The following is a 27123-nucleotide window of genomic DNA, read 5'->3' as shown; positions in this document are numbered from 1 at the left end:
CAGCACGCAGGCAGACGGGTCACCAGAACCATTTACACCCCGCCAACAGCAGTAGCCTTCTTCGCAATAATTCAGTTGCATCTACAGCCTTCACTGGGATTACCCACAGTTGGCAAAAGGCAAACACAGTCCATGTTCTCAGGCTAAATCTGTTGGGTCAGAGAAATGAGTTGCTAGGTGGAAAAACAGCTACCCCTTGTATTTGGCTTTGCTATTTGGGGAATAGAAGGTACAGGACTATAAAGGCAAAAATATAAAATATAAAAGAGTATGAAATGTTCTAGAAACTGGTATTCAGTCTTACGAAGAATAGAGATTTCTGCAGGTGCCCAAACCAGCTGGCAAAGCTGGGTTTCCAGGCCCCACTCTGCCCCCTGGCAAACTTTTTGGCTATAAAACGTGACCTGTTTTTAAGCCTTTATCCTACTTAGTGTAAAAAAAATACATGTTTTGCTGCAGAAATATTAGCGTAAATGATTACCGGGTCTGCTCCAGACCCTGCTGCTGTTACATAATGGCCAATATGTGCACCATTTTTATGTCCAAACAGTTCTGAATTCTGAGATACAGCTCCTATGACAGGGTATGGATAAAGGATTGTAGAAAGGTATTAGATATTTTCTCTTTGCAGTGTTTGAAATAAAGGAATAAGAAGGGACAGATAGCATTTATGAATGGAACTAAATTTGCAGAAGTAGTTAACATAGACTATCTTTTCATTTTGTAGAATTAAGGGATTTCTTTGAGCAGGATTGCCTCTTCTAACCCCTTCACTTTGCAAACGAGGAAGCTGAGACCTAAGGAGGCTATGTGCTTTGCTTAACGTCTCATATTTTGAAACTGATAAAGGACATTCAAAATTATTTTCTCTTGACTTATTATTATTAGCTTTGTCCAAGTGAAGAACTGAACGTCTCATCAATAGCTTTGTCCAAGTGCAGAATTGAACGTCTGTGACCATTAAATTTGGTCCTGCCTAATCCCTAAATTCATGAGAAAAAAACTAAAAACTATTAGAGTTCCATTCATCCCAGGTGGGTGGGTGAGGAATTTGTTCACTTGCCCTCCCTCCTGGGACCTGGTGCACACTGCATCATGGCTTGGGGCTTGGCAGCCTGCCGAGCTACCATCATCATGCTGGGTTACAAGCCCGAAGCTTGGTGCATGGACCAGCTTGGTGCATGGACCCTTTACAACCTATTGAGTGACCACCTCCCTTTTACTGGAGCATTGGTCCCCAAACTGTGATATATGTCAGTCAATCTATGAGGTTGAAGGGAAATATAAAGAAATCTGATTGTCCCTATTTTTATATAAACAGAAACAAAACACAATTTTGCTAATATCTAATAGCTTGGTGGACACAGGCCAATGCCTTAGCTGGCCGTGTGTCCCGGATGGAAAGTGGAAGAAGAGTGGGCATTCACAGGAGCTGACAGCAGCCCTTGTGAAGTCCCCTGTTTGCATTCATGGGGTCTATGGATGGCACTATTTTAAATTGTGTGATTCGCCACAGAAGTTTTGTGATGAGATGCAGAACGGCCCTGAAAATATTTTGTACTGCACATAGGCCCAGTGGATAGGATATTTCATTGTAGAGTACTTCAAAGAATCTTTGAGCTTAAAGACAAGCCATTCATTTCTCCATTTTTGTGAAAAATATCTTTTTCAGCAATGCAGGCAAGTTTCAGTAATGAAAACAAGCACAGAAGGAAACCAAATTTGATGCCAGACTTTGAATAATTATCATAGTGTTAAATAAAGATCTTGTGAAATAGTGAAGCATAATCGATCACAAAGTAAAATGCTTTTTGTTCCATTAATAGATGAAATTAAATATGAATTATTTAAAGATATTTCAGGGGTACCTGGGTGACTCAGTCAGTTAAGCATCTGCCTTCAGCTCAGGTCATGATCTCAGGGTCCTGGGATCAAGCCCCACATCCGGCTCCCTGCTCCGAAGGGAATCTGCTTCTCCCTCTGCCTCTGCCTGCCACTCCCCCTGCTTGTGTTCTCTCTCTCTGTCAAATAAATAAATATTTTTATTTTTATTTTTTTAAATTTTTATTTATTTATGATAGTCACATAGAGAGAGAGAGAGAGGGGCAGAGACATAGGCAGAGGGAGAAGCAGGCTCCATGCACCAGGAGCCCGATGTGGGATTCGATCCCGGGTCTCCAGGATCACGCCCTGGGCCAAAGACAGGCGCTAAACCGCTGCGCCACCCAGGGATCCCATAAAATATTTTTAAAAATTATTTCATTCTTTTATATTTCTGTTTTTTGTGAATGTTTTACAATAATATTTACACAGTAGCATGTATGTGTGTATAGGGCATATACACAAAATAAATCTATAGTACAAGTTCAAAAAAATTTTTTTATTTAAATTCAAGTTAGTTAACACATATAATGTACTATTAGTTTCAGGAGTAGAATTTAGTGATTCATCACTTATATGTAACACCGAGTCTCATCCAAATAACTGCCCTCTTTAATGCCCATCCCCCGTTTAACACATCCCCCACCCTCATTCCCTCCAGCAACCCTCAGTTTGTTCTCTAGAGTTAAGTCTCTTATGATTTGCCTCCCTCTCTGTTTTTATCTTATTTTTCCTTCCCTCCATGTTCATCTGTTTTGTTTCTTAAATTCTACATATAAGTGAAATCATATGACATTTGTCTTTCTCTGACAGACTTGTTTCACTTGGCATAATACCATAATAGTTCCATCCACATTGTTGCAATAGCAAGACTTCATTCCTTTTGATGGCTGAGTAACATTCCATTGTGTATATACACCACCTCTTCTTCCTCTATTCATTAATCGGACACTTGGGTTCTTTCTGTAATTTGTCTATTGTTGATAATGCTGCTATAAACACCGGAGCAGGCGCCCCTTCAAATCAGCATTTCTGTATCCTTTAGGTAACTAGTAGTGCAATTGCTGGGTCATAGGGTAGTTCTATTTTTAACTTTTTGTTGAACCTCCATACTGTTTCTAGAGTGGCTGCATCAGTTTCCATTCGCACCAACAGTGCAAAAGGGTTTCCCCTTTCTCCACATGCTCACCAACACTTATTGTTTCCCAACATTTGAGATTTTTGCAAGTGGCTTTCTGAACATTTTTGGAATTGCAATTCAGTGGACTGGACTGGAATCTGTAATTGTATTCTTTTTCCTCACTTTCTAAATCCAGGCGCTGAATTTGTCTATCAGCACCAACTCTTCCTGCTTTGGACTCCTAATAACTGACACCGAGTTAAACCAGAGCTGCCACAGACACTCGCCATATCAATAGCAAGTATGGGCATCTCACTCCAAAGGAATAAAAACAGTCTGGAAAAAATGTGGACAGAGATATTTAAGAAGCATCCTATTCTCTTCTCCTGAAGGAAACCTTCCCATAGTTTCTGATTTCATTACTACCTGTAAACAGTAGACAAGAAATTGCAAGTCTTTGCTCAAATATTCCCTTTTACTCAGAACATGTTCATGTGTATTACAGTTTGCTTTCCATTGTTGACATGAAATGGGGGAGAAACATGTATTTTCACTGACTATTATAACCATCTGTTCTCAAAAATACTAAAAAGCAGCAATGTTAATTTTCAGTTACTTTTATTGTCTATTCTCAACCCACCTTCAAGTGGAAATCCTAATGACTTTAAACTCTCATCCCACTGGCTCTTAAGAGGAAGAGAAACAAGAAGCCTGAATTAGTCTCAAAATCAAGACATGTAACTAGCAAGAAACCATTTGCTCCTCTTACTTTATGACATCATATCTAGAACAATAGCATGGATCCAAAGGCATTTAAATTTAATATCTGTTTTTTTAATTTATAGTTGCTACTGTGTTATTCAAAATATGGAACTTAAATGCTCCATCAAAATCAAATATTGTGTATCTTTTGCTCATGATACCTAGCAATCAAAACAGTCACTCCATTGGAGAAGAGAATTAAAATCCACTGACAAGCCTTGTTCTCATAATTGTGCTTTATGATTGATTGATTGATTGCTGTCAGCCATTGATACCATTCTACTGTCGGTCAATGTCTTTGATGGATAAATGGAAAATTAGAACATTGAATTAGTTAATATGATTACTTACAAGGAGATAAGTAAAATTCAAGTGAAATAGTACAATATTTCCTTAATCACAAGGTACACCCTCAATTTACAAGAGCTTTTTGTGGGGGAAAAACTGGTTTAAATAACATTTAGAAAATTTATTTTTTTTAATTTTTATTTATTTATGATAGTCACAGAGAGAGAGAGAGAGAGAGAGAGAGAGGCAGAGACACAGGCAGAGGGAGAAGCAGGCTCCATGCACCGGGAGCCCGACGTGGGATTCGATCCCGGGTCTCCAGGATCGCGCCCTGGGCCAAAGGCAGGCGCCAAACCGCTGTGCCACCCAGGGATCCCACATTTAGAAAATTTAATGAGTGAAGAAAAAAACCCTTATAACTGAAGAAAAATTTACAGTGCAAATTCCTGCAAAGTGCCAAGCACTTATGCTAGAGCCTTATCCTAGAGTACTGAGAAGTAAAGCCTGAGCCAGAGTGCATAGCCCTGGATAAACCCTAGGTGAGCTCTCACACCTTTATGCCTTTGAAAGGACATGCCACTCACTTTTGGATGCTATTTTCAAGTTTTGGATAATTTTTAAATTTTTTAAAAGATTTTTATTTATTTATTCATGAGAGACACAGAGAGAGAGAGAGAGGCAGAGACACAGGCAGAGGGAGAAGCGGCTCCATTTGGGGAGCCCGATGTGGGACTCAATCCAGGGTCTCCAGGATCACGCCCTGGGCTGAAGGCAGGGCCAAACCACTGAGCCACCGGGGCTGCCCAATTTTTAATTTTTTAAAAAGATTTATTTATTTATTTATTTATTTGAGAGAGATAGAGCGTGCAAGCAGGTGGAGAAGGGGCAGAGGGAGAGCAAGAGCCTCCAGCAGACTCCCCACTGAGGGTAAAGCCCACTGAGGTAGGGTCCTGAGGTCATGACCTGAGCCGAAACCAAGAGTCAGACACTGAGCCACCCACGCGCCCCAGAAAAAATTTTAAATAGTCTCCTCCCCCCTGACAAATAATACTGGCAGATTAGTGTTCTGTTATTTATTTTGGTGACAAGAAAAGGCTGGTCTCCTTATGTTTAGTCTGATTATTACACAGTTGCAGCAGAGGGTTATATTAATCTGTCAAGTGCAACTCCCCAAATATCCGTAGGTAGAAAGTAATTATTCTGCTGTTTAAGTTGATTTTTAAAATTACTTGGAAGATTCTCCATCTCAGTTGTACGAAGCTTGAGGAGCACTCTATTCAAGGGCAGGAAAAATTTCCAATTAGTGCTTGCTTTGTCCTGCCTCTGTGTGCTGCTCATCATGCTCAGTCACTTGTTTAGAGCTTCCAAGTCCAAAATTGCCACTGCCTCACCCCTACTTCTTTCCTCTCTTGTCTGGGTGTCTCAAGGGCAGCTCCAGTTCAAGCACATCCAGAGAGATAAATGATTATCTTTGCCAACAAACTCAGTCTTCCCTCTGTGGGAAATTACTACTGTCCGCCTTGCCACTGGAGTCAGATACCCAAAGTCATGCATCTAGTTCAACTAGTGAACAATTTTCAAAAAAATAAAATCACAACTTGCATGTAACTGTAAAAGGAATCCTTGTCAAACATTTCATTCAACTCACTACCACACATCAACATAAATGACTCTCACAGACATGCTGAGCAAAAGAAGCCAATCATAAAAAAGTACGGCTCCATTTATACGAAGATTAAGAATAGGCAAAGTGATGGTTATAGAATTCTGAACAGCTCCTAACTACAGCTAGAGGAGGTGGGTATGGACTGGGAAGGAACATGAGACAACATTCTCAAGTGCTGGAAATAGTCTAGATCTTGTTCTGGAGGGTGATTACATCACAGTACATATGAACAAATTCACTGAACTGTGTATACTGAATGTATGTCATATCCCAGTAATATAGGATAGATTAAAAAGTGATAAATTTAAACACCACATTTCCAATCCTTAGTTACCATGCTAAGGTACTCTTACTCATTTCTCTTTTAAAAAATTTTTAATTTAAAAAATTTAAAAATTTTTAATTTTTTTCAAGATTTTATTTTAAAGTAAAAATACACCTCTACACCTACAGGGGGCTTGAACTCGCAATCAAGAGTCACATGCTCCAACTGAGCCAGTCAGATGCCCCTACTCATTTTTTTATTAGCATTTCATATTTACCCTACAAACTTGTCTACAAATTGGGTTTGGTTGCAATTTGTCTTATCTTTCACTCTAAACAAGTCTGCAGCTTCTTCCCTACCTTAAAGAGTCCATGATTAACAAATCAAAACAAAAACAAAAATCACCTTTCACAGTGACACACCCAGACAATGGAAGTCAGTAAAAATCAGTAAAAAAAAAGTCAGTAAAAAACATCCTGGCATATCTTCATCATTAACTGGCAAATGGAGACATTAGCCAAGTCCCTTCAATCACATGCCGAAAAGAATAATACCTATGATGTCGGCCTATGTCAGTGGTTATGCAATGAAGTTAGAAATAATTATGAACAAGCTTTAGAAATGAGTGATGCACTTGCCACATGTAAGCTTTTACTACTGGTGCCACTAAATAAATGTTCATTGAACAGTTGAATGACTGATCATTATTCACCAGCCAGCCAGGCTGCTTCAGAAATCCCCAAAAAGATGCATATTCAGCATAAATCTTTTTTTTTTTTTTTTAAGTAGTTTCCACAACCAATGTGGGGCTTGAACACACAACCCTGAGATCAAGAGTTGCATGCTCTACCAACTGAGCCAGCCAGGCACCCCCAGTGCAAATTATTTTAAAACACATGATTAATGGGCAGCCTGGTAGCTCAGCGGTTTAGCACTGCCTTCGGCCCAGGGCATGATCCTGGAGATCTGGGATCGAGTCCCATGTCCAGCTCCCTGCGTGGAGCCTGCTTCTCCCTCTGCCTGTGTCTCTGCCTCTCTGTCTCTGTTTCTCATGAGTAAATAAATAAAATCTTTAAAAAACAAAAACACGTGATTGTCAACACCAATGCCAAACTGTCAATCTTGCTAGGTTTCCAACTCAACCTTACAGTTTTTACATGAGAGTAACTGGGTAATGGGCCAGCATGGGCAGGGGGAAGTCAGAGGAAAAACGAACAGCTATGTGTGGGTGCTCACCACCCGACAGCCGGTTGATAACCTGGAGAAGGAGATGGGAGCCACTGGGGGTACTGCAGAGTGTTCTGCTGGGGCCTTACAGAGTAGAAGCCCTCTTCTTCCTTAAAGTCAGCTGGACTCTGGCTGCTGCACAGAAATACTCTCTCCCCATGTTGCATGCTTTTTTTTCATTGAGCTCACAGTTCTTAATTTTTAAAATATCCCCACCATTTAAACTCTAGCTGTTCTCTATGGTAATATTAAAAAATTCAGAAATTGAGGGGTACCTGCTGGCTCAGTTGGTAGAGCATGCAACATTTGATCTTAGGGTTGTGAGTTCGAGCCCCATGTTGGATGCAGCGATTATAAAAGTCTCAAAAAAAAAATAAAGTTAAAAAAATCTAGAACTTTACTGTAACAAGAGGAGGTTGTGAATTTGAAACCACTGATGCTCATTAATTTTGTAAAGCTAATATATTTCTCTGCGGGTTTGCACAGTTAAGATTTGATGTCCGTTGACATTCTCCCATGTTACTCTCTCTCCTTCCCTCATCTGTCCTCCTCTTATCTCTTCTAATTTCTGAGGTCACCAGTCCACTGAAAAAAGTTTTAATGTGTTACTTTATTAATAATTAGAAAAACTTAGTATCCACTTCTTTCTTACATGGACCATAAAACTGAAATTTCTGCCATTACTAGCTAATTGACCCTGGTCAACTCACTCATCTTTGCTGTCAACAAGGGTAGCTAATGATGCCTTCCCCATATACCAGAAAGGACTATAGGAAGGTCAGGTGAGATAATAAATGTGAAAGTGCTCTGATGAATCGAGAAGAGTGATACAAATGTCAGGTGTTATTATTAATAATTCATAAACTAAAATGCTGACTTACACTCCCTAACCAGAGGAAATTGGTTCTTGGAGTTTTTTTTTATTCCATTTACTCTTATGGGACCATAGTTTTTACTAAAACTGGATGAGTAAGGGTGGCTCATTCTCAACAAGTTGTTTGTAAGTAAGACACCATAAATTAAAGACTTGATATGTCAACAGAGACAATTAACTCAATGCTAAAGCCTATTATACAACATCAAAAAAAAAAAAAAAGAGTTGGAGAAGCAGGCTTTTAAGAATCTTCTCCAATAAAGCTTTTGGGAAGGTGCTGATTGCCGTGGGGAAGCAGTAACAGTCATTTAGCGGGATTATATGACATCAGGCTGAGTCATGCTAGTATGTAAAACTAGTATGAGGTCATTTTAAGCTAATCAAATGGGTGGCTGGAGAAAGGTGCCATTCACTCTTTATTACCTCAACCAGAAACAAAAGGACTGGATTCAGTTAATGGAAACCAAGGGCTTAATGAATCAGAGGAAACAAGGAGGGTGGTGGTAATTGTGTCATTAAGGCCTTAATACTGAGAATCTGTCTACTTCTTATATTGGCCCTAGGGCAACTTTTCCAAAGGTGGTTCTTTGGTCATTAAAAAAGCTTTCTGCTTTCAACGAGTAGAGCTTTTCTTTTTGAAAGTCACTGAAAAGTGGTTTCTGGGTTACTGAGAGTTTGTTCTGGGTCATTGGGAATGTTCGTTATTGGTCTGCAAAAATGTTGGTAATGCCCATCAAGTTCTCTTCCAATAGCAGATGTCTAATCAGTCAGTTGATGTGACTAAAAGAAAAAAAAAAAAGCACTAAAGCTGATTATATTGAATGGCTTCTGGAAACCAGTCTCATTTTCTTACTGTGCCATCACATCAGACAGGGACACAAATTATTACAATTCAAGAAGAGGCCATAAAAGGAGCATAAAGAGCTGGGGGTGGGGGGAGGGGAAGACCAAAGGTCTGACATTTTTTATATCTAATTGGTGGGCTCAGCTCTTTAGAAAGATGACTCTTACAGCCATTCACAGGACAGAGGGGCAGAGGTAGAGGGCTGGAAGTGGTGAGAATCTGCGAGAACTGGGTTAGAGCCAGAAGAGCAGGAGTGGATGAAAGAGAGCTTCTGCACAGCAAAGGGGCTCAGAGAACTTTGGCTTCCAGTCTGAGTACAAAGGAAAGACTGGAAACAATTCACCCAAACGAAGGAGGGGAACGGCATGGTTGAGGTAGGAAAGGATGATTTGGGTTTGGGATGTGCCAACCTGGAGCAGCAAGGATTCCTAGGTAGAGAGAAGACCAGAAGGCAGGGACCTGGAGCCAGGTCAATCTGCCCTCTGTGTGGACACCTGCTGATGGAGCAGGAGGAAAGAGGCCATGATTCAAGGAGGGACCACAAGATGGCCCAAAATCTGGGTCACCAGCTTGAGGATGGAGAGAGAGGGGAAGGCAGACTGAGAGGGGGCACATTGTGGTATAGGACAGCAGGTCCCACTGGCCTGCGTGAGCACGTCCCCTAAGGGCTGATTCACACACAGGACAGGGCTCTGCCTCAGAGTCCCTGATTCAGCGGGTTTGGACAGGGAGCCTAGAATTCACATTTCTAATCAGTTCTGACATGCTGGCCTGCGTCCCACCCTTTGTAAACTGCTGGTGTACAGAAAGCAGTACAGATGGGCTTTGGATTCAGAAAAACATGATGCCAGGTTCCAGCTCGGTTGCCTCACCTATCTTCTCTGGAAGCTACCATTTTCTCAGGTGGAAAATGAAGAAATAACCTACTTACCTCAAAAAGTAAAGGGTATGAGTGTATAGAGCCTCCTAAGAGAGCCTGGCACATAGCTGGAGCTCCGAGTGTGATCCTCAAGTTGGGTAGGCAGGAAGAGGACAGGATGGCAGGTAGGTAAGATGACAGGTGGCTGGATAGACAGTCACAGAGGCAGACACAAACCCACTAGTCATGGGCAGGGAGACAAGAGATGACAAGAAGCACAAGGAAATCTGTGATGTAAAGAAGATGGAGCACAATAGCTCCCTGGTCCAAAGAGCGATCAGCCTAAGGTGCTTTTGTACCTGGCAACTGGCTTTGCCAGCAGAGTAACTGTTTAAAGACGTAGCTGGGGAGGGGCACCTGGGTGGCTAAGTGGGTTAAGGGTCTGACTCTTGATTTCAGCTCAGGTCATGGTCTCAGGGCCCTGGGATCAATCCCTGCATCTGGCTCTGTGCTCGGCAGGGAGTGTGCTTGAGATTCTCTCTCTCTCTCCTTCTCCCTCTGCCCATCCTCCTGTTCACACACGGGCTCTCTCTGTCTCTCAAATAAAATCTTAAAAAAAAGATACAGCTGGGGAGCAAGAATAAACCTGGTTACTACACAGGATACAGTAAGTGGTGATAAATAAGACAAAGCACGATAATGCTTGAGCCTTGCCACCCAGGTTGTGGGTTGGTGTAATGATGACCACTGGAGACTCTTCTCAAGAGAAGACACACACTCTTAGTCCTGATGCTGGGGCCTCGCATGGCTCCAGGAATACAGAATTAGCCAGGAAATGGGGGGAAGAGAAAAGAGGCAAATTCTATTAAAGGCAGGATCAGCTACATAGTTTTCAGATCTCAGTGCAAAATGAAAACATGGGGCCCTGGTTCAAAAAGTATTAGGAATGTCAAGCACATGTCAGTAGTGTCTTACCAAGGCCGGGCCCGTCCTCAGAGTGGAGCCCCGTGTGCACAGGTCATGCGCCAGTGAGACCCACCCAGGTATCACCCATCGTGCCCTGGTACACACACACTGGCCTATATTTGCAAACTCTGTAGCTCAGTTCACAGCTCTGGCAATCTCTTAGAATAAAAAGGAAAAAATAGTCTCTTCTCTCCCATTTAGAATCTTTTCAATGCAAACTGATGCAGCCCTTGGAGGTGTTTTGGGGGCTCCTACAACATTCTAAAACTCAAGGAAAGAGGATGCCTTTATAAGGGACATGCCTTTGCTCCTGTGATCCAACAACAACCTGCCAGGGTCATGGAGGCATATGAGTTTGTGGACCTGGTTTGAATCCTGATCATGAAGTCAAAAGTCCCTTGTTTTGGGATCCATTTTTGATGAAGCACTTACCTCCATAGTGTTTATGTTGGCCGGTAAATCCACACTCTTTCCTGCTGGGAAACCTTCCTCTCCAAACTGACCGAGGCCACCTGTCCACACATCCAGCAGTGTCTGTATTCGACACTAGGAGGCAGTATTGTCTAGTTGTCTGTAGGCTGCACTATGAGGATTTTTTTTTTTTCCCCCTCTTAGTTCCATTTGCTAAAGGACTTTGAATCTTTATCTAAAGAAGTGAGGGGACTGTCTTAAATGTCTACCTCACAGCAGTGGAAATGTATGAGCTTTATGCAGGGACCCGCAAAAGAAAAATGTAAAGGTAATTTTGGCTGCAGGGTGCCCGGGTTAACTGGAACATAAATCATTCATTCTAACACTACAGGGTCAAATTCTAGTTTCAAGGATTTGAAAGAGATTCTCCTGTGAATAACTGTCCTGAAACTGAAGGAGAGCTTAGATTTTTTTTTTTTCTAAACTAAACTTGCTTTGCAATGATGCTCACGACACTGGCTTTGACCAGAGGAATTTCCTGTTTGATTCCTATGCCCGAGGCTTACCAGCTTTCCTTTGTTGGCAAGACAAAATAGAATTGATACCGACAGAAGATAGCAATACTAACCAGAGCTCACAGCAGGCCTCCTGGGCCATCCCACCCTCTCCAGGGCCACAGATCCCTCCAATCCTCCTTCCAGAAAAATCCCACAATCCAAGTCCTCTGGAAATAGTCACTGAGTTCCCAGAATGGGCTTAGAAAGAGCTATATGTTAGCTTCTATCTTCTTACAGGATCTTAAAGGAGGTAGTTCATATGCACAAGTAATTATAGGTGATAGTGTGTTTAAAGAGATGATATAAACAGTATCACCCACAACCAAGGGTTTCCAGGTGGAGTAGGGAGAGATCCCTTCACACAGGAATAATCTGACTTCACGAAAGGATGACACTTCACAGAGGCCTTTCTCAGAGGAAACAGAACAAAAGTAGGAAAGCACAAGTCAGGTTCAGGTTCAGCGGGTAGTTTAACTCTGCAGGATACGTCTTCCAGAAAGATAAGTGATGAGTCGTTGGTAAGCAAATACGGAGTTTAACAGTTGCCTGTTAAAGAGCCAGTCCAGATTTAACTCTGCAGGATACGTCTTCCAGAAAGATAAGTGATGAATCGTTGGTAAGCAAATACGGAGTTTAACAGTTGCCTGTTAAAGAGCCAGTCCAGATTTTTAGAAAAGAGCTGAAAAATGTCTTATGGGAAGATCTATAGAAGAGAATGAATGAAATATGAGCAAAGAAGCACTTAAAAAAAAGTCACCCCAAAATACAGCTGAGGAGGCCTCAGGCTGTTTGCCCGTGAATTCTCACTCCCTGGCATTGAGCTGTGTGACCTTGGGCAAGCTAGTCAACCCTTCTGAGCCTGTGTCTCATCTGTAACACGGGGTTAACAAGAGCATGAGCCTCATAGGGTTAATATACATATCACATAAATCAGCTACAGAAGGCACCTGTACGGTGGCAGCACTGTGTACTCGTCACTGATGAAGATGATGGCACTCTGAGGAAATTGTGGCTCAACTAGATCAACAACTACCCAGAGGTAAATCTGAACAAACTGTAGTCTTTGACTCTGATCCACGGTTCTTCTTCCTTACACGTACAAAAAAAATCCAAAGTCCTTCCGTCCCCAAATATCTCCTGCAATCTTGTATTTTCACCTTTATGTTAAAGCACCAATAGCTTCAGAAATATAGTATTCTCAGTAGTAGCTCCATTTTCATGACTCTGAGGAAGAAAGCCTAATTTGTGACTACAGTTAACTGATTTCCAATTAATAAAGATTTTATTTAGCTGGGGATTTCAATGCCTTTCCGTCGAATCCATTGTTTTCATTTCAATAAGTAAATTTGATAGTATCTATAAACATGCTATACAATAAAATGTATTTAAACTTTTTTCTGGGCAGCCCAGGTGGCTCAGCGGTTTAGTGCTGTCATCAGTCCAGGGCGTGATCCTGGAGTCCCGGGATTGAGTCCCACGTCGGGCTCCCTGCATGGAGCCTGCTTCTCCCTCTGCCTGTGTCTCTGCCTCTCTCTCTCTGTGTCTTTCATAAATAAATAAAATCTTTAAAAAATAAATATAAATAAATAAACTTTTTTCTACTTTAAGAGACAAAGTGTATACATTTTTATTTGTATTATTTTATTTAACGATTTATTCATTTATTTTAGGGGTAAAACAGAGAGAGAATGAGGACAAGCTAGGGAGGGGCAAAGGGAGAGGGAGAGAAAGAATCTTAAGCAGACTCCCTGCTGAGTGTGGCACCCAACAGGGCACTAGATCCCAGACCCTGAGATTATGACCTGAGCCAAAATCAAGAGTCAGCTGCTTCATCGACTAAGCCACCCAGCCACCCCGTCTATACATTTTTTTTTTTTTAATTATCTTAGGGATGCCTGAGTGGCTCAGCGGTTGAGCATCTGCCTTTAGCTCAAGGCATGATCCCAGATCTTGGGATTGAGTCCTGCATCAGGCCCCCCACAGGGAGTCTGCTTCTCCCTCTACCTAGGTCTCTGCCTCTCTCTCTGTGTCTCTCATGAATAAATAGAATCTTTAAAAAAAAAAAGTTATCCTGATTTTTAAAGTCTACTTTTGTAGGTGCAAAAAAACCCAAATCATATAAATGTCTTATTTAGGCAAGTAAAATTAAGATAATTGAGATGCATAAAGTCTTCGGGACATAACCACATATAACCAAATGCTATAACAGCAATAATGATGCTATATAATGGCATAATAATGCTATAAGAACAGGAACAAACCAATCATCCTTTCACCAGAAGTGATTAACTGGTTTTATTTAACCCAAAGCAAGCTTACTATTCTGGATGTTTTTACTGGCAAGGAATAAGTAAAATTATTTTTAATTCTACGATGCCATAGGAGAAATAAAGATACTCAAAATACTTTGGCGGGTGCTGGGAGAGAGAAGAGCACTGTCTTGAAGCCCTTGCAGAACCATCACTGCATGGAAGAGTTCCACTCATTCCATGAAGTTCTAGAAGCCAAGACAAGGACTAAACAATTTGAAATGATATAAGTTCCAGTTCAATTTAGCACAACTTTCTGTCCATTAGAGTGCTCAAAATGGAACTTAACATGAAATTATGTTCTTATTCAGATTATATAAAAAGTATATGTGTGGTGCTGTCTGAAGGAAGGGTACAACAATCATATAAATATGTGTACAAAACCCTCCAGGTACAATGGTTGCCACAGTGAGGGGCACTGAACAGACGGAGAATTATCCTCTCAGCATATTCTTTTGTTCTGCATGTGTTTTCATGTGTAATAAAATGAGAAAAAAAGGAATGCCTCAGTAATTTTTCGAATTCTGATGGTGGTTGGGCACAATCTTGTCGACCAGTTGATAGGATTGCTTTGAAAAGAATTCTTGCTTTGGGTGAGGACCTGTTCATGACAAAATTCCAAGTTCCATTCCAATTTAGAGATCTATGAACAGGTTAGAGTGGTGGAGGTAGATGAGGCAGGTGAGCCAGAGACAGTGGGGAGGACTTCATGCACTACATTTCTTTCCAGGTTCCATGAAAGAAGGGGTGTTAGCCTTCCAGGTGTGCACCAATGCAGAATCAGTGATGGTTACCAGAAGCAGAGGGATGCTTGCAACGTAGTCTTGATTTTTCTCCTTATACTTTTCTGCTTATATATTTAATCTCTTAGCTTCACATCAGCACAGTGGCAGATAGTATCAACAACCATTATCTCTGCCCTGAGGTAGTTATCAACCTGGGAGAGAAACAGGATCGACTCTGGGGAAATACCACCTGGGCTTTGCTCCTAGAGGCTGTAATTGCCTCTGTCAGGAGAGGTATAAAATTCCACTTCCCTCTGCCACAGAAACCAGAGTGAAATTCTCTTCCCTTGCATTCCTCTGGGCTCGTCCCATTGAGAATAAGGCTGGCTCTGGACAAGAAGGAAATGAAAGCAGATTGTCCCAGTTACAATGTCTCACTATATCCTTCCAGCTGCCACTGCCCTAGCCAGTTCTGCTGACCTCCCTCGGGCACTGTGGCCAGTTGACTGCCAATACCATCTTGCTTCCTCTGCTCGTGTTCACTCTGGCCCAACCTGGCCCAGGCTTTGACATATTTAGTATTGATCACTGACTTAGCTATAACCTTTCTTAAGAGGTCACCTCCTTGCTTGCACCTTTAACCCAGTGTCCCCTACACCCCTGGTATGACATATGGTGTGTACAATCCCAGGTGATTGAGGAAGGAAAAATAAGTTCGGTCCTCTTTGATGAAATACCTGATTGCTTTATGCTTTGCATAAAGAGAAGTTTGCTTCAGGTAACACATAACACATGAAAGCTGAGAATGGGATTGCCTTTTTAAAGGGAGAATGTCTGCTCAACCTAATTTGGGGAATGTTTCTCTTATCTCCATTGTTCAGGCTAACTATACAATTTGGGAACCAACCAGATCTTTTCCTTTATCTTGTTTAGTCACCTGCCTAGCCTCTCAGTTATTTAGAAAGTGCTTAATAGCATCTTCACTAATGAGTAAAGAAACAGTGAATGACATTTTAAAAAAAATAAAAGCTTTTGTTTTGTTTTTACTATTAACTTATCTGGTAAGGATAAAATTTTAATAAGGATTGAATTCGATACCTTCTGCAAATGGTAGACTGGATAATGAGGAATAACTCCTCCACTGAGAACAATTAGAAAAGCTGCTCAAAATATAGAAATAATTTGTTTGAAGGCATTAGGGGAATTAACAACACAGTAAAAAAAATTACAGGGCTGGCATCTAGAGAAGAATTAAACCCAAGGAGTGACATCCAGCATTAGGTCTACTATTCCCCCAAGGCACCTGCCTTACTAAAAAAAGTAACTGAAAGATTGAAAAGCTCAGCAGATATTTTAATAGCTTTGTGAGGGAGATCTCTGAGGGGGAGTGCTAGAGAAACACACACACACACACACACACACACACATCACACTGTGGGTTGGGAAATTCAAGGAGCAGATCCCAGAAATCAGGATGAACTGAAGCTCAGCTTCCAATTATCTTAAGGCCTCTATTGAATTAATCTGATCTGGAATTCCTGGTATCCCTAGCCACCTGCCAAAAGCAAATACAAATCTTCTCTAGCAAAAGATAACATCATATCAGATTTAAATTATTTCTGTAATAATCGATATACAATGTTCTTGTACACAACAAAAAAGAAATAGGTTTATGAGGAGTCAAGTCAGCTGAAACCTAGAGAAACAAAAAACAATAGAAATATACCCATAAGGATCAAAATAGTGGAGTTCTTCTTACTCAGAGGTGTTAAAATAACTATGCTGATTATGTTCCAAGAGACGAAAAACAACTCAAAAGAGCATTGGAAACTATAAGGCAGAACTAAATGAAAGTTATAGAATTAAAAAAGTAATAACTTTGGTTATTATTATAAGAATTCAGTATATGCATTTAACCTCATATTAGACACAGCTAACAAGAGAATAAATTAGAAAGAGGTCAGGAAAAAATATCTAGCATGAAGCCTTGAGAGACAAAAGGTAAGAAACCATAGAAGAGGAAGTAAGAGGGATCCCTGGGTGGCACAGCGGTTTGGCACCTGCCTTTGGCCCAGGGCGCAATCCTGGAGACCCGGGATAGAATCCCACGTCGGGCTCCAGGTGCATGGAGCCTGCTTCTCCCTCTGCCTATGTCTCTGCCTCTCTCTCTCTCTCTCTCTGTGACTATCATAAATAAATAAAAATTTAAAAAAAAAGAAGAGGAAGTAAGAGGAAGAGGCAGAAGGGATTAAAATATGTCTAAATAGAGTACCAAGAGAGAAAAGAGAATGGGGATGAAGCAATATTTGAAGAGATAATGGTAAAGAATGTTCCAAAATTGATGAAAGATATGAAGCTACAGATACCATCATCCCAATGAGCCGCAAGCAAGATAAATACAAAGAAAAATTTCCACATAGATACATCACAGTAGAACTTCTTGGAAACCAAAAACAAAGAGGAAAATATACAAGTGCAGCCAGAGGAAAAGAAGCTTTCAAAAGAATAACACTAAGACTGGTCGCAGAATTCTCAATAGAAACAACAGAATCCAGAAGATAAGAAATATCTTTGAAGTGGTTAAAAAAAAAAAAAAAGATTTAGAAACTACTTGATAAAAAGCAACCTTACTAATTCATTCAATCAGTACATATCGTGCATCCATTGTGTGCCAGGGACTCTGTTAGACAATGGGCGTATAGCAATGAAAAGGCACATTGCTTAATTCAAGAAGCTCAATAATGGTACTCAACCCTTTGCTCAACAGCTTTCCACACTTGAGCTACATAACATATTTCCAGCATTAATGGGGGGGGGGGTCCTCACAGAGCAACTTGAAGAAGGTGGGGATTCAAGGATACACATCAGAACTTGAAGGTGTGTGTCATTTTAAAAGCATCTCCCAAATGATATAATACTCTCCCTTAATCCCCTGCAGGATGTTAGATGTATTGAGAGAGAAGGTGTAAATATTTGCACTGTAATAAAGTAAAGTCATGATCAGTTACCTAACCCAATCATTTAACATTGTGCTATGAGTACAATGATAAATAAATCCTATTTCCTGACTTCAAGATGCTTACAGGTCAATGGGAGAGACAGCCAAGAGAAATCACTAATTACAACACAGGATTTATTATTTAATATTCTTTGGGAAACAGAATGGTACGAGCATGATCTCTCTCTGTTTCACTATGTTCTTATAAAGATTAAGTGAGCATATGCAAAATATTTAGTACCATACAGCGCTTGGAATTTTAAGTAACTGTTAGTAAATATTGGCTATTTGATTACAAGTGCCAGAATTCAACTTTATGTCGAATAAGCAAAAAAGGTGGGATTTTCTTAAAGACACAGGCATATACCAAGAAACTTAAGGACAACAGGGCCACAGGAAAGGATCCAAATGAAATGAAGAAAATTAGTAGAAATGGGCAAAGTACCATCTCTCCTCTTTCCTCTCTACTTTCTGCATTCATTTGGCTATCCTTCTGAAGCCTGGACTTCTTTTTTTCAGTAAAAAGGCCAACTGTGGCCACCCCCTAACTCCTGAATTTATGGTCTGTGGTCCAGCCATATACAGGGACTGCTGACAGTTTTATAGATGCCAATTCTAAAACTCCCGATTATGACAGACACTCACTTATGATACAATTAGTTTGGGGGGAGAGGTGAGGCCAGTGATACAAACATGATTGGAGGGACGCTCGGGTGGCTCAGCGATTGAGCATCTGCCTTCAGCCCAGGGTGTGATCCTGGAGTCCCTGGATCGAGTCCCACATCGGGCTGCTTCTCCTTCTGCCTGTGCCTCTGCCTTTTTCTATGTCTCTCATGAATAAATAAATAAAATATTTTTAAAAAGAAACATCATTGGATAAAAAATAAATAATATAGCCCTTTTCGTATTCTTTTCTATGCCTTCAATTAAATACTACATATGGTAAGCTAAGTATATTCTTAATAATTGATGAATGCAGCTCAGTGATGTGAGCTAGTCAAGCTTCCCTTCTTCCAGCATATCTAGAAAGTAAGACTTTGCTTTAGAAGTATGTAACAGATCCTTGGTAACTAGAATTTATAATGGATGGTCATGTGCAAGATTCTTCCAGATGCCCTATAGGCATGAGATGATATGAACAGCGGTCTTGGTCTGTGAAGCTAGGAGGGGGATATGGTATGGCGTGCATGGATGCCTGGACAGAATGGGTGAAATGAGATAAAGAGAGAGGATGGCTAGGCCTATGTTCCCAGTTGTGATTGACTGAGGGGTAAGGTCTCAAAGTGGAAGAAACATATTTCCAAAAAGCTCTGGCTGGTAGAAGTCTGGATGACAGCTGCATGGCTCTGAGTTCCAGCTGAGAGACTACAACATAAGACTGGTGGGAAGTCTATCCACCATATTCTGTACATTTGCCCTCTGAGGGTTCAGTGTAAACACCTGCAGAGGACAGCTGGGTCCAGTCAAATCATTGTTCAACCAGAGCACCAGGAGCAAGCCAGGATAAGATCCTCGACAGGAAAACTGCACAGAAGAACCTAACTGGGACCCATTTCTTTTTTTTTTTAAGACTTTATTTATTTATTCATAGAGATACACAGAGAGAGAGAGAGAGAGAGAGAGAGAGAGAGAGAGGCAGAGACACAGGCAGAGGGAGAAGCGGGCTCCATGCAGGGAGCCCGACGTAGGACTTGATCCTGGGTCTCCAGGATCATGCCTCGGGCCACAGGTGGTGCTAAACCACTGCGCCACTGGGCCTGCCCCTGGGACCCATTTCTCAGGATATGACACAAACTGAACGGATCCCAGAAATGCCTTGGGGTGTAGAAGGAAGGGATAAAAGAGGTTAAGCTATTTTCTGAGCATGTGAAAACTGAGGCTCATCCTGGGTTTATGGTATTCACGGTGTTCCTCAGTTACACCCTGAGCTGGGCCTGAGATCTTTGACACTAAATAAAAAGAAACAATTTTATGTATGAAACATTTGCAGACAGAGGTTACCCTTTTATATATGTAAAGTAAATCAAGTTTTAAAAGATCATCCTTTTTAAATTGGGTTATTAACTTTTTTGCTCTTGAGTTTTATGAATTTTATTTTTATTTTTTTTAAGGATTTTTTATTTATTTTTCATAGAGAGAAAGAGAGAAGAAGCAGGCTCCATGCAGGGAGCCTGACGTGGGCCTTGATCCTGGGTCTCCAGGATTACACCTCGGGCTGCAGGCAGCACTAAACCGCTATGCCACTGGGGCTGCCCAAGTTTTATGAATTTTTTGGAAATTTACCAATTTACCTACTACTTGATGGAACAGATATTTTCTTCCATCTTTAGGTTAACCTTCCATTTCATTGCTTGTTTTCTTTGTGGGGTGGAAAATTTTTAGTTTGATATAATCCTACTTGTCTATTTTTGTTTTTGTTGCCTGTGTTTTTGGTGTCATATCCAAGAAATCACTGCTAAGACCAATGTCATGAAGCTTTTAAAAAATGGGCTAAATACTTGAATAGACATTTCTTCAAAGAAGATATACAAAAGGCCAATAGATTCATGAAAAGATGCTCAACATCATTCATCATCAGGGAAATGCATATCAAAATCACAATGAGATACCACCTCATACCTGTCAGAATGGCTGTTATCAAAAACTCCAAAGGATGATAAATGTTGGCAGGGATGTGGAGAAAGGGAACTCTTCTACTCTGCTGGTGGGAATGCAAAATAGTGCTGCCACTCTGGAAAACAGTATGGAGAGTCCTCAAAAAATGAAAAATGGAACTACCATCTAATCTAGCAATCCCACTCCCAGGTATTTATACAAAGAATTTATTTTATTCTTTTAATTATTATTTTTAAATTATTTTTATTTATTTATGATAGTCACAGAGAGAAAGAGAGAGAGAGGCAGAGACTCAGGCAGAGGGAGAAGCAGGCTCCATGCACCAGGAGCCCAACATGGGATTCGATCCCGGGTCTCCAGGATCGCGCCCTGGGCCAAAGGCAGGCCCCAAACCGTTGCGCCACCCAGGGATCCCTATACAAAGAATTTAAATCAGGATTTCAAAGAGTTATTAGCCCTCCAATGCTCACAGTAGTATTATTCACAGTAGTCAAGATGTAGAAATAATCTCAATGCCTGTTGGTAGATGAGTAAAGAAAACATGGCATGTACATACAATGGAATTTTTTTAAGATTTTATTTAAGAAAAAAAAAGATTTTATTTTTAGGGGCACCTGGGTGGCTCAGTTAAGCATCTGACTCTTGATTTCAGCTCAGGTCATGATTTCAGAGTCAAGAAATTAAGCTCTACTTCAGTTTAGCACTCAGTGGGGAGTCTGCTTGAGATTCTCTCTCCCTCTTCCTCTGTGCCTCCCCTTACTCCTTCTATAAAATGAAATGAAATGAAATGAAATAAAATAAAATAAAATAAAATAAAATAAAATAAAATAAAATAAAATAAAATAAAATAAAATAAAAAACTCATAGAGTCAGAGAGTAGAACATTGGTTTCTAGTGGCTACAGGGATTGGGAAATGGGCAGCTTTTAATCAAGGGCCTAAAGTGTCAGTTATGCAAGATGGATAGATTCCTGAGCTCTGCTGTACAACATCATACATTTAAACATTTGTTGAGAGTAGATCTCATGTTGTGTTATAATAAATTTAAAAACGTATAAATGATACTTTTTCTTCAACGCATTTTGAAGTTTCTGTTTTCAACAGATTTTGTTAAAATTGGAAGGGAAGATTCTACCCTCAAAGAGGTTATAGTTTTACTGGAGAGACACCGAGGGGAATTTTTTTTTGTAGCCAAGTACAACGTTTAAGGAGCAGTGAAACTGATGTCAACTATTCCTCTGGCTGCACTTCACATTTCATGACTCTAATCCATACTGTCACTGCACTTCCCAGTTTCAACTGACATCTTTGTGATGCACATATTGGGTGAGGCCTAAGGACATTTAGAAATAGCTTAGTGCTGAGCATAAGCTGAATATAGTCCCAGAATTCCTGTGCTAATCAATTATTTATCCCTTACAAATGCTGAGATCAAAAATGAAGAAAAGTTATATATTCGAGCTTGACAGGAGGCTTTGGGAGAGCAGCAGGAACAAAATAGTTTTGAGTCTACAGTGGGTAAAAATGAGCTTCTCAGTTTAGCTTTACTTTATCTAAAACAAGGCAAAGAATTCTCCTTTGCTACCAGGAGTTAAAAATTATAACAATAAATTATAAGCAATATGTAATTTATATGAAACGTTGCAGTCTTTTACCATGACTTACTAGGATTATAAGCAATATGTAATTTATATGAAACGTTGCAGTCTTTTACCATGACTTACTAGGATTTTCTAATGTAACTATAAATATATTGTGATATTTCTCACACTTTACCCCTCATTTTTGTTTTAATATGGAAGTGATAAGATATACTAAATTGCTACTTCAAAAAGCATCTTTTCATCTATAAAATTCTCATCCTTGTACACATACATTTTTAACTAGGCTTTAGTTTTTACAAATACTGTTACATTTATAGGAAAATTGATAAGATAGAACAAAATGTACCTGGACCCATGTACCCAGCTACCTGACACCCTGTTTCAGCAATGATTACCATCTGTGGTATATTTGTTACACGTGATAAGCCAATATTAACACTTGTCTCCTGTTTCTTTTGTCTTTGGTTTTCTTCCAGCCTCTCTGTCTTTGGTGGTGCTGGGCTCTCCCCTGGTGCTCACAGCCTCTGACCACACCCAGCTCTGCCTCTTGCTTTTCACCCCAACAGTATTATGCTCCCAATCTTTTCCGTTTCCATATATACAGCTCCCTTCTTCTCTGAGTGCTATGAAATAATCCCTGATGTGAAATACCATAATTATTAAATCAATCACCTATTTATAGACATTGGTATGATTTTACAAGCAAAGCTTCAGCACTTACCCGGCACATATTTCTTTATGTACTTGGGCTCATATTTCCAAGGGATGGCTTCTTGGAGGGGAATTGATAGGTTCGAGGGTATCGGCTGTACTCTTCTAAACCTTTTAGAAATAGAGGTTTCACAGTAGTGAACATTCTATCTGTCCGCTTTTACTTTTCTATGTTATTCATAAACTATTAAATGCTTGATTTAATCAAAATATATCAGGGGTGCCTGGGTGGCTCAGTCAATTAAGCATCTGTCTTTGGCTCGGGTCATGATCCCAGGGTCCTGGGATCAAGCTCCACATTAGGCTACCTGCTGGGGGGAGGGCTACCTGCTGCTTCTCACTCTGCCCCTCCCCCTACTCATGCTACCTCACTTGTGTGCTCTCTTTTAAATAAATAAAAAATAAAAATATATATTAATGATAATTCCACTCTATAAGAGACTGACTCATTTTTAGAGCCATCTTCCTTTGGCCCTATTCACTTTTCCATTGTCTACCCACAGGTTATAGCTTTTTTCCCCCCCTCCACTGGAATTCTACTATTCTTAAGTCTGGGACCTATCTGACTAGACCCATGTTTCCTCTAAAATACAGTCACTTTCCATTGCTGCCTTTCCATGTGGTCAGAGTTAAGTTCTATATAGAGGTTCCTGTCATCTAACATTTAAATCTGAGCACTTTAATCTCCAACAAAGGAGGGAAAGGATGTATCTGAGGCTCTGCTTTCAACAGAATAAGGCTTCTATCAGTGAGCAGACGGTTCAATCCTCTTTCTTTTTCCTGTGCTGGTTTTGCATTTCATTTTAGGAAAACATGACTCATTTTTTCTGTGTGGTCTGGTGGTTTGTGGTCTCCTTGCCCTCCGACCAACCTCCAGCACCCTTCCTCCGTCCCTACTTTCCCGAATGCTTCCCGCCATCTTCCCCACTGGTGCCTCCACAGTAGGGGGACATGTTCTGAAGACAGCGCCAGTTCGCCTCTGTGTTTTAATATACGTGGTTCTTTAATATATGTGGTTCTTTAATATATGTGAAAACAGAGTGTAGCCTCTTATTTCCTGGCTCATACCCCAAGTTTTATTTCCCTGATTTTCGGTGGTGTTTATAAGATCATTTTCCAGATCCATCTATTCAAAGTTCATTTTGTTTGGTACCCAGGCTCTGTACGTGGCCATACCAACTGTTGCAGCAATATGGGTTTGTTTAGACCTGTTGTATCATCACCCCCAGAATTACTGAGACCAGTACTACCTCAGTTCTTGCTCCTGTATTACTGACTCTGGCCTGGACTTAAACCTGTTCCCCTCCTGCCTTCTCTCACTTCCTCACACAAAGCTTCACAACCATTAGTGACACATTCTAGCTTCCTTCTGGGCTTTTCAGCAATCGTGATTACCGAAAATATACCTAAAGTTGAGTAGAAGGGCAATGGGCTCTGCATTTAAAGTCATCAACTGTAAGACTATCATGTCATTGTGAGGGATTTCCTTTTTCTGTTAGCCACTCCTCTTCTGTAATTAAAATGGCTTTTTAAAAAAAAAGATTTTATTTATTTATTTATTTTAGAGACACGGGGGGAGAGAGAGAGAGAGAGTAGAAGGAGGAGCAGAGGGAAAGGGACAAGCTCAGAGCCTGACATGGAGCTCAAGCCCACAGCCCTGAGATCATGACCAGAGCTGAAGTCAAGAGTTGGATGCTTTACCAACTGAACCATCCAGGTGACCCTGGTTTCTATATTTTCATAGAACAAAAGTAAATGTTTAGTTGTGAGGCACGTGCTTTGTTACATAATTTTTGTACATATTCCTAGGCATCTGTGCACATATTTTGAAATGTAATTATTAAATAATGATTCTGTTAAAATGAAATGGGAAACCTAGTCAAAGCAACCATTATAAGGAATTTTAGCCCTAAACCAGTGGTCATTGTGCTATGATCTGAGGCTCCTGCAATCGCCAGGACATTTTCAGGGGTTCATGAGATCAATACTGTGTTCATAAAAATACTAAGATGTTATCTTCCTTTCTCTTTGTGTTGGCATTTGCACTGTGCTGACATCACAACAGACTGACTTCAGAAGCAGATAGGAGATTCTAGCTGTCATCTGATTAACCATTAAAGAGATTTGCAAAAAATGTAAAATGATGCTATTCTTTTCTCCAATTTTTAATTTAATTTAATTTTTAAAGATTTTATTTTTGTTAAATAATCTCAACACCCAGCATGGGGCTCAAACTCACAACCCCGAGACCAAGGGTTGCATGCTCTACCAACTGAGCTAGCTGGGTGCCTCTCACTAATTTTTGATTTAACAAAATACTTTTTTAAATAAAATGTGTTGGGGACACCTGGGTGGCTCAGTGGTTGAGCATTTGCCTTCGGCTCAGGGCATGATCTCAGGTCCTGGGACTGAGTCCCACATTGGGCTTCCTGCATGGAGCCTGCTTCTCCCTCTGCCTGTGACTCTGCCTCTCTCTCATGAATAAATAAAATCTTAAAAATATATATATTACATAAAATATGTTGACATGTAACAGGTTAAATAAATAAATATATTTAATTTTCTCAACTTATAGTGCAGCAATTACCATTAGATATATCACATATAAATAGAAGTTTTTTTGGGATCCTTAATAATTTTTAAGAGTACAAAGTGTTCCTGAGCCCCAAAATTCTGAGAGCTGCTGCCCAAAAATGATTATTCAAATTCAGTCTGGATAGTTTTCTTGGAATTTCCTTTGACTTTTTTTTTTTTTTTTTTTTTTTTACCTAAAAAGGTGAGAGAATTCTATCTACTATTTCCATCTTCACCTACATAACAGATTTTTATTATAACAACTCTTTTAATATATGTCTATAAATATAAATGAAAAGGAAAATAAGAGAGGGCATTGGAAATCCTATTCTCTAAGACCCAAAAGAGACATACAGATGGGTAAAAAAGCAGTCTCTGAGAAATAAAAATTTCTTCTGGAATGAACTGAGGTCTGTGTAATTAATTATCTGTAAAAATAATAAAACATTGGGGGACCTGGGTGGCTCAGTGGTTGAGTTGGCTTGGGTCGTGATCCCAGGGTCTTGAGATCAAGTCCCTCATCAGGCTCACCGTTGGGAGCCTGCTTCTCCCTCTGCCTATGTCTCTGCCTCTCTGAGTGTCTCTCATGTATAAATAAATAAAATCCTTAAAATAGTAAGTTTGTAAATAAAGAAGATAATATTGTCCTAGTCCATTCCCAACATCCACTTCTCTAAAAGTCTTAATCTCATAGTCTTTTTCAACAGCTTTCCTGAAAAACTCACATGCATACAGTTTACCTATTAAAGTGTATAGTTAAATGGCTCTTAGCTTATTCAATAGTTGTGCCTTCATTATACCATCAATTTTAGAACATTTTCATTATTTCAAAAAGAAACCCAGTACTCATTAGCCATTATTCACCAACACTCCCCCATACCCTCCAACACTAGGCAACCAATAATCTGATTTTTTAAAAATTTTATTTATTTATTCATGAGAGACACACGGAGAGAGAGGCAGAGACCCGGGCAGAGGGAGAAGCAGGCTCCATGCAGGGAGCCCAATGCAGGACTCGATCCAGGGACTCCAGGATCACACCCTGGGCCGAAGGCAGACGCTCAACCACTGAGCCACCCAGGTGCTCCATCTAAAGCTAATTTTTACACCTACACCCTCCATCTTCTCTAGGTCCTGACTCCATCAAGTAGTCTTCCTCTTTCTCTAACCAGTAGGTTTCCTAGTTCTTTCCTGCCCGCATTTAAAATGCCCTAGGCTTTGCCTTCTTAAAAGACTCTTCCTTGATTTTTCTTGTTACTAAGTTATCTCCTTCCCTCACAACCATGTTTCTTTGAAGAACTGTTTGTATTCATGCTCTTTCCTATTTCTCACTAATGCGCTGATTCACTACACTATGGTCATCAGAGTAACGTGCGCCACGGTTGTGCCTCGGTTTCCTCATCTGTAAAATGGGGATAATAGTATCTACTTCATAGGACTGTGGGATTAAGTTATTATATGCAAAGCACTAAGGACACATACTAACCACTCTTAGTGTTAACTGTAATTACTATTACTATAATACTTATTTCTTAATTACATAGATTCTTGCAAACTTACTCTGTTTTCAGAATTCACCATGAATCCTATGTACAGCCAGCCACAGACTTTTAACCCACAACTGCACAAAAATCCCTACGTGCTCAGTAATGCTTTGTTTATAATTTAAAAAAAAAAATGTCCATAATGCTAGTCTTACCTAATAAAAACGAATTGTAGTTTGTGAGAGAAGACAGAAAAAATCACCAGCGGTCTCCGGGTCTCCTAGGAGACGGGGTCTGACGTCACCTGAGCGAGGGAAGCCCGTCAGCCCTGCTGCGCATGCTCGCTGCCTCCCTGGCTGAGGAAGGGCGCAGTGCGCATGCTC

The 27123-nt window shown here is 40.3% G+C and overlaps 1 protein-coding gene across 3 annotated transcripts in view; it reads right to left on the bottom strand.

Moving 5' to 3' along the window:
- Positions 1 to 27119, bottom strand: part of ACTR3B (actin related protein 3B) — a 126402-nt gene extending 99283 nt beyond the window's left edge. The window contains exons 1-3 of one of the 3 annotated variants that reach the window (XM_072763217.1): positions 26956 to 27119; positions 22693 to 22793; positions 20372 to 20483 (exon numbers count right to left, since the gene is read on the bottom strand). In XM_072763217.1, coding sequence (XP_072619318.1) covers positions 20372 to 20483; positions 22693 to 22701 — 121 coding nt within the window. In that variant the 5' untranslated portion in view covers positions 22702 to 22793; positions 26956 to 27119. Of the gene's footprint in view, positions 1 to 20371; positions 20484 to 22692; positions 22794 to 26816 lie in introns of all 3 variants that reach the window. The other 2 variants (XM_072763219.1, XM_072763218.1) reach the window with 2 other exon arrangements.
- Positions 27120 to 27123: the final 4 nt, after the last annotated feature.

This window comes from Vulpes vulpes, chromosome 7, assembly GCF_048418805.1.
Source record: "Vulpes vulpes isolate BD-2025 chromosome 7, VulVul3, whole genome shotgun sequence".
NCBI classification, from domain to species: domain Eukaryota; kingdom Metazoa; phylum Chordata; class Mammalia; order Carnivora; family Canidae; genus Vulpes; species Vulpes vulpes.
Note: the sequence above shows the minus strand (reverse complement) of the source record. Positions and strands in the feature narration are given on the sequence as shown.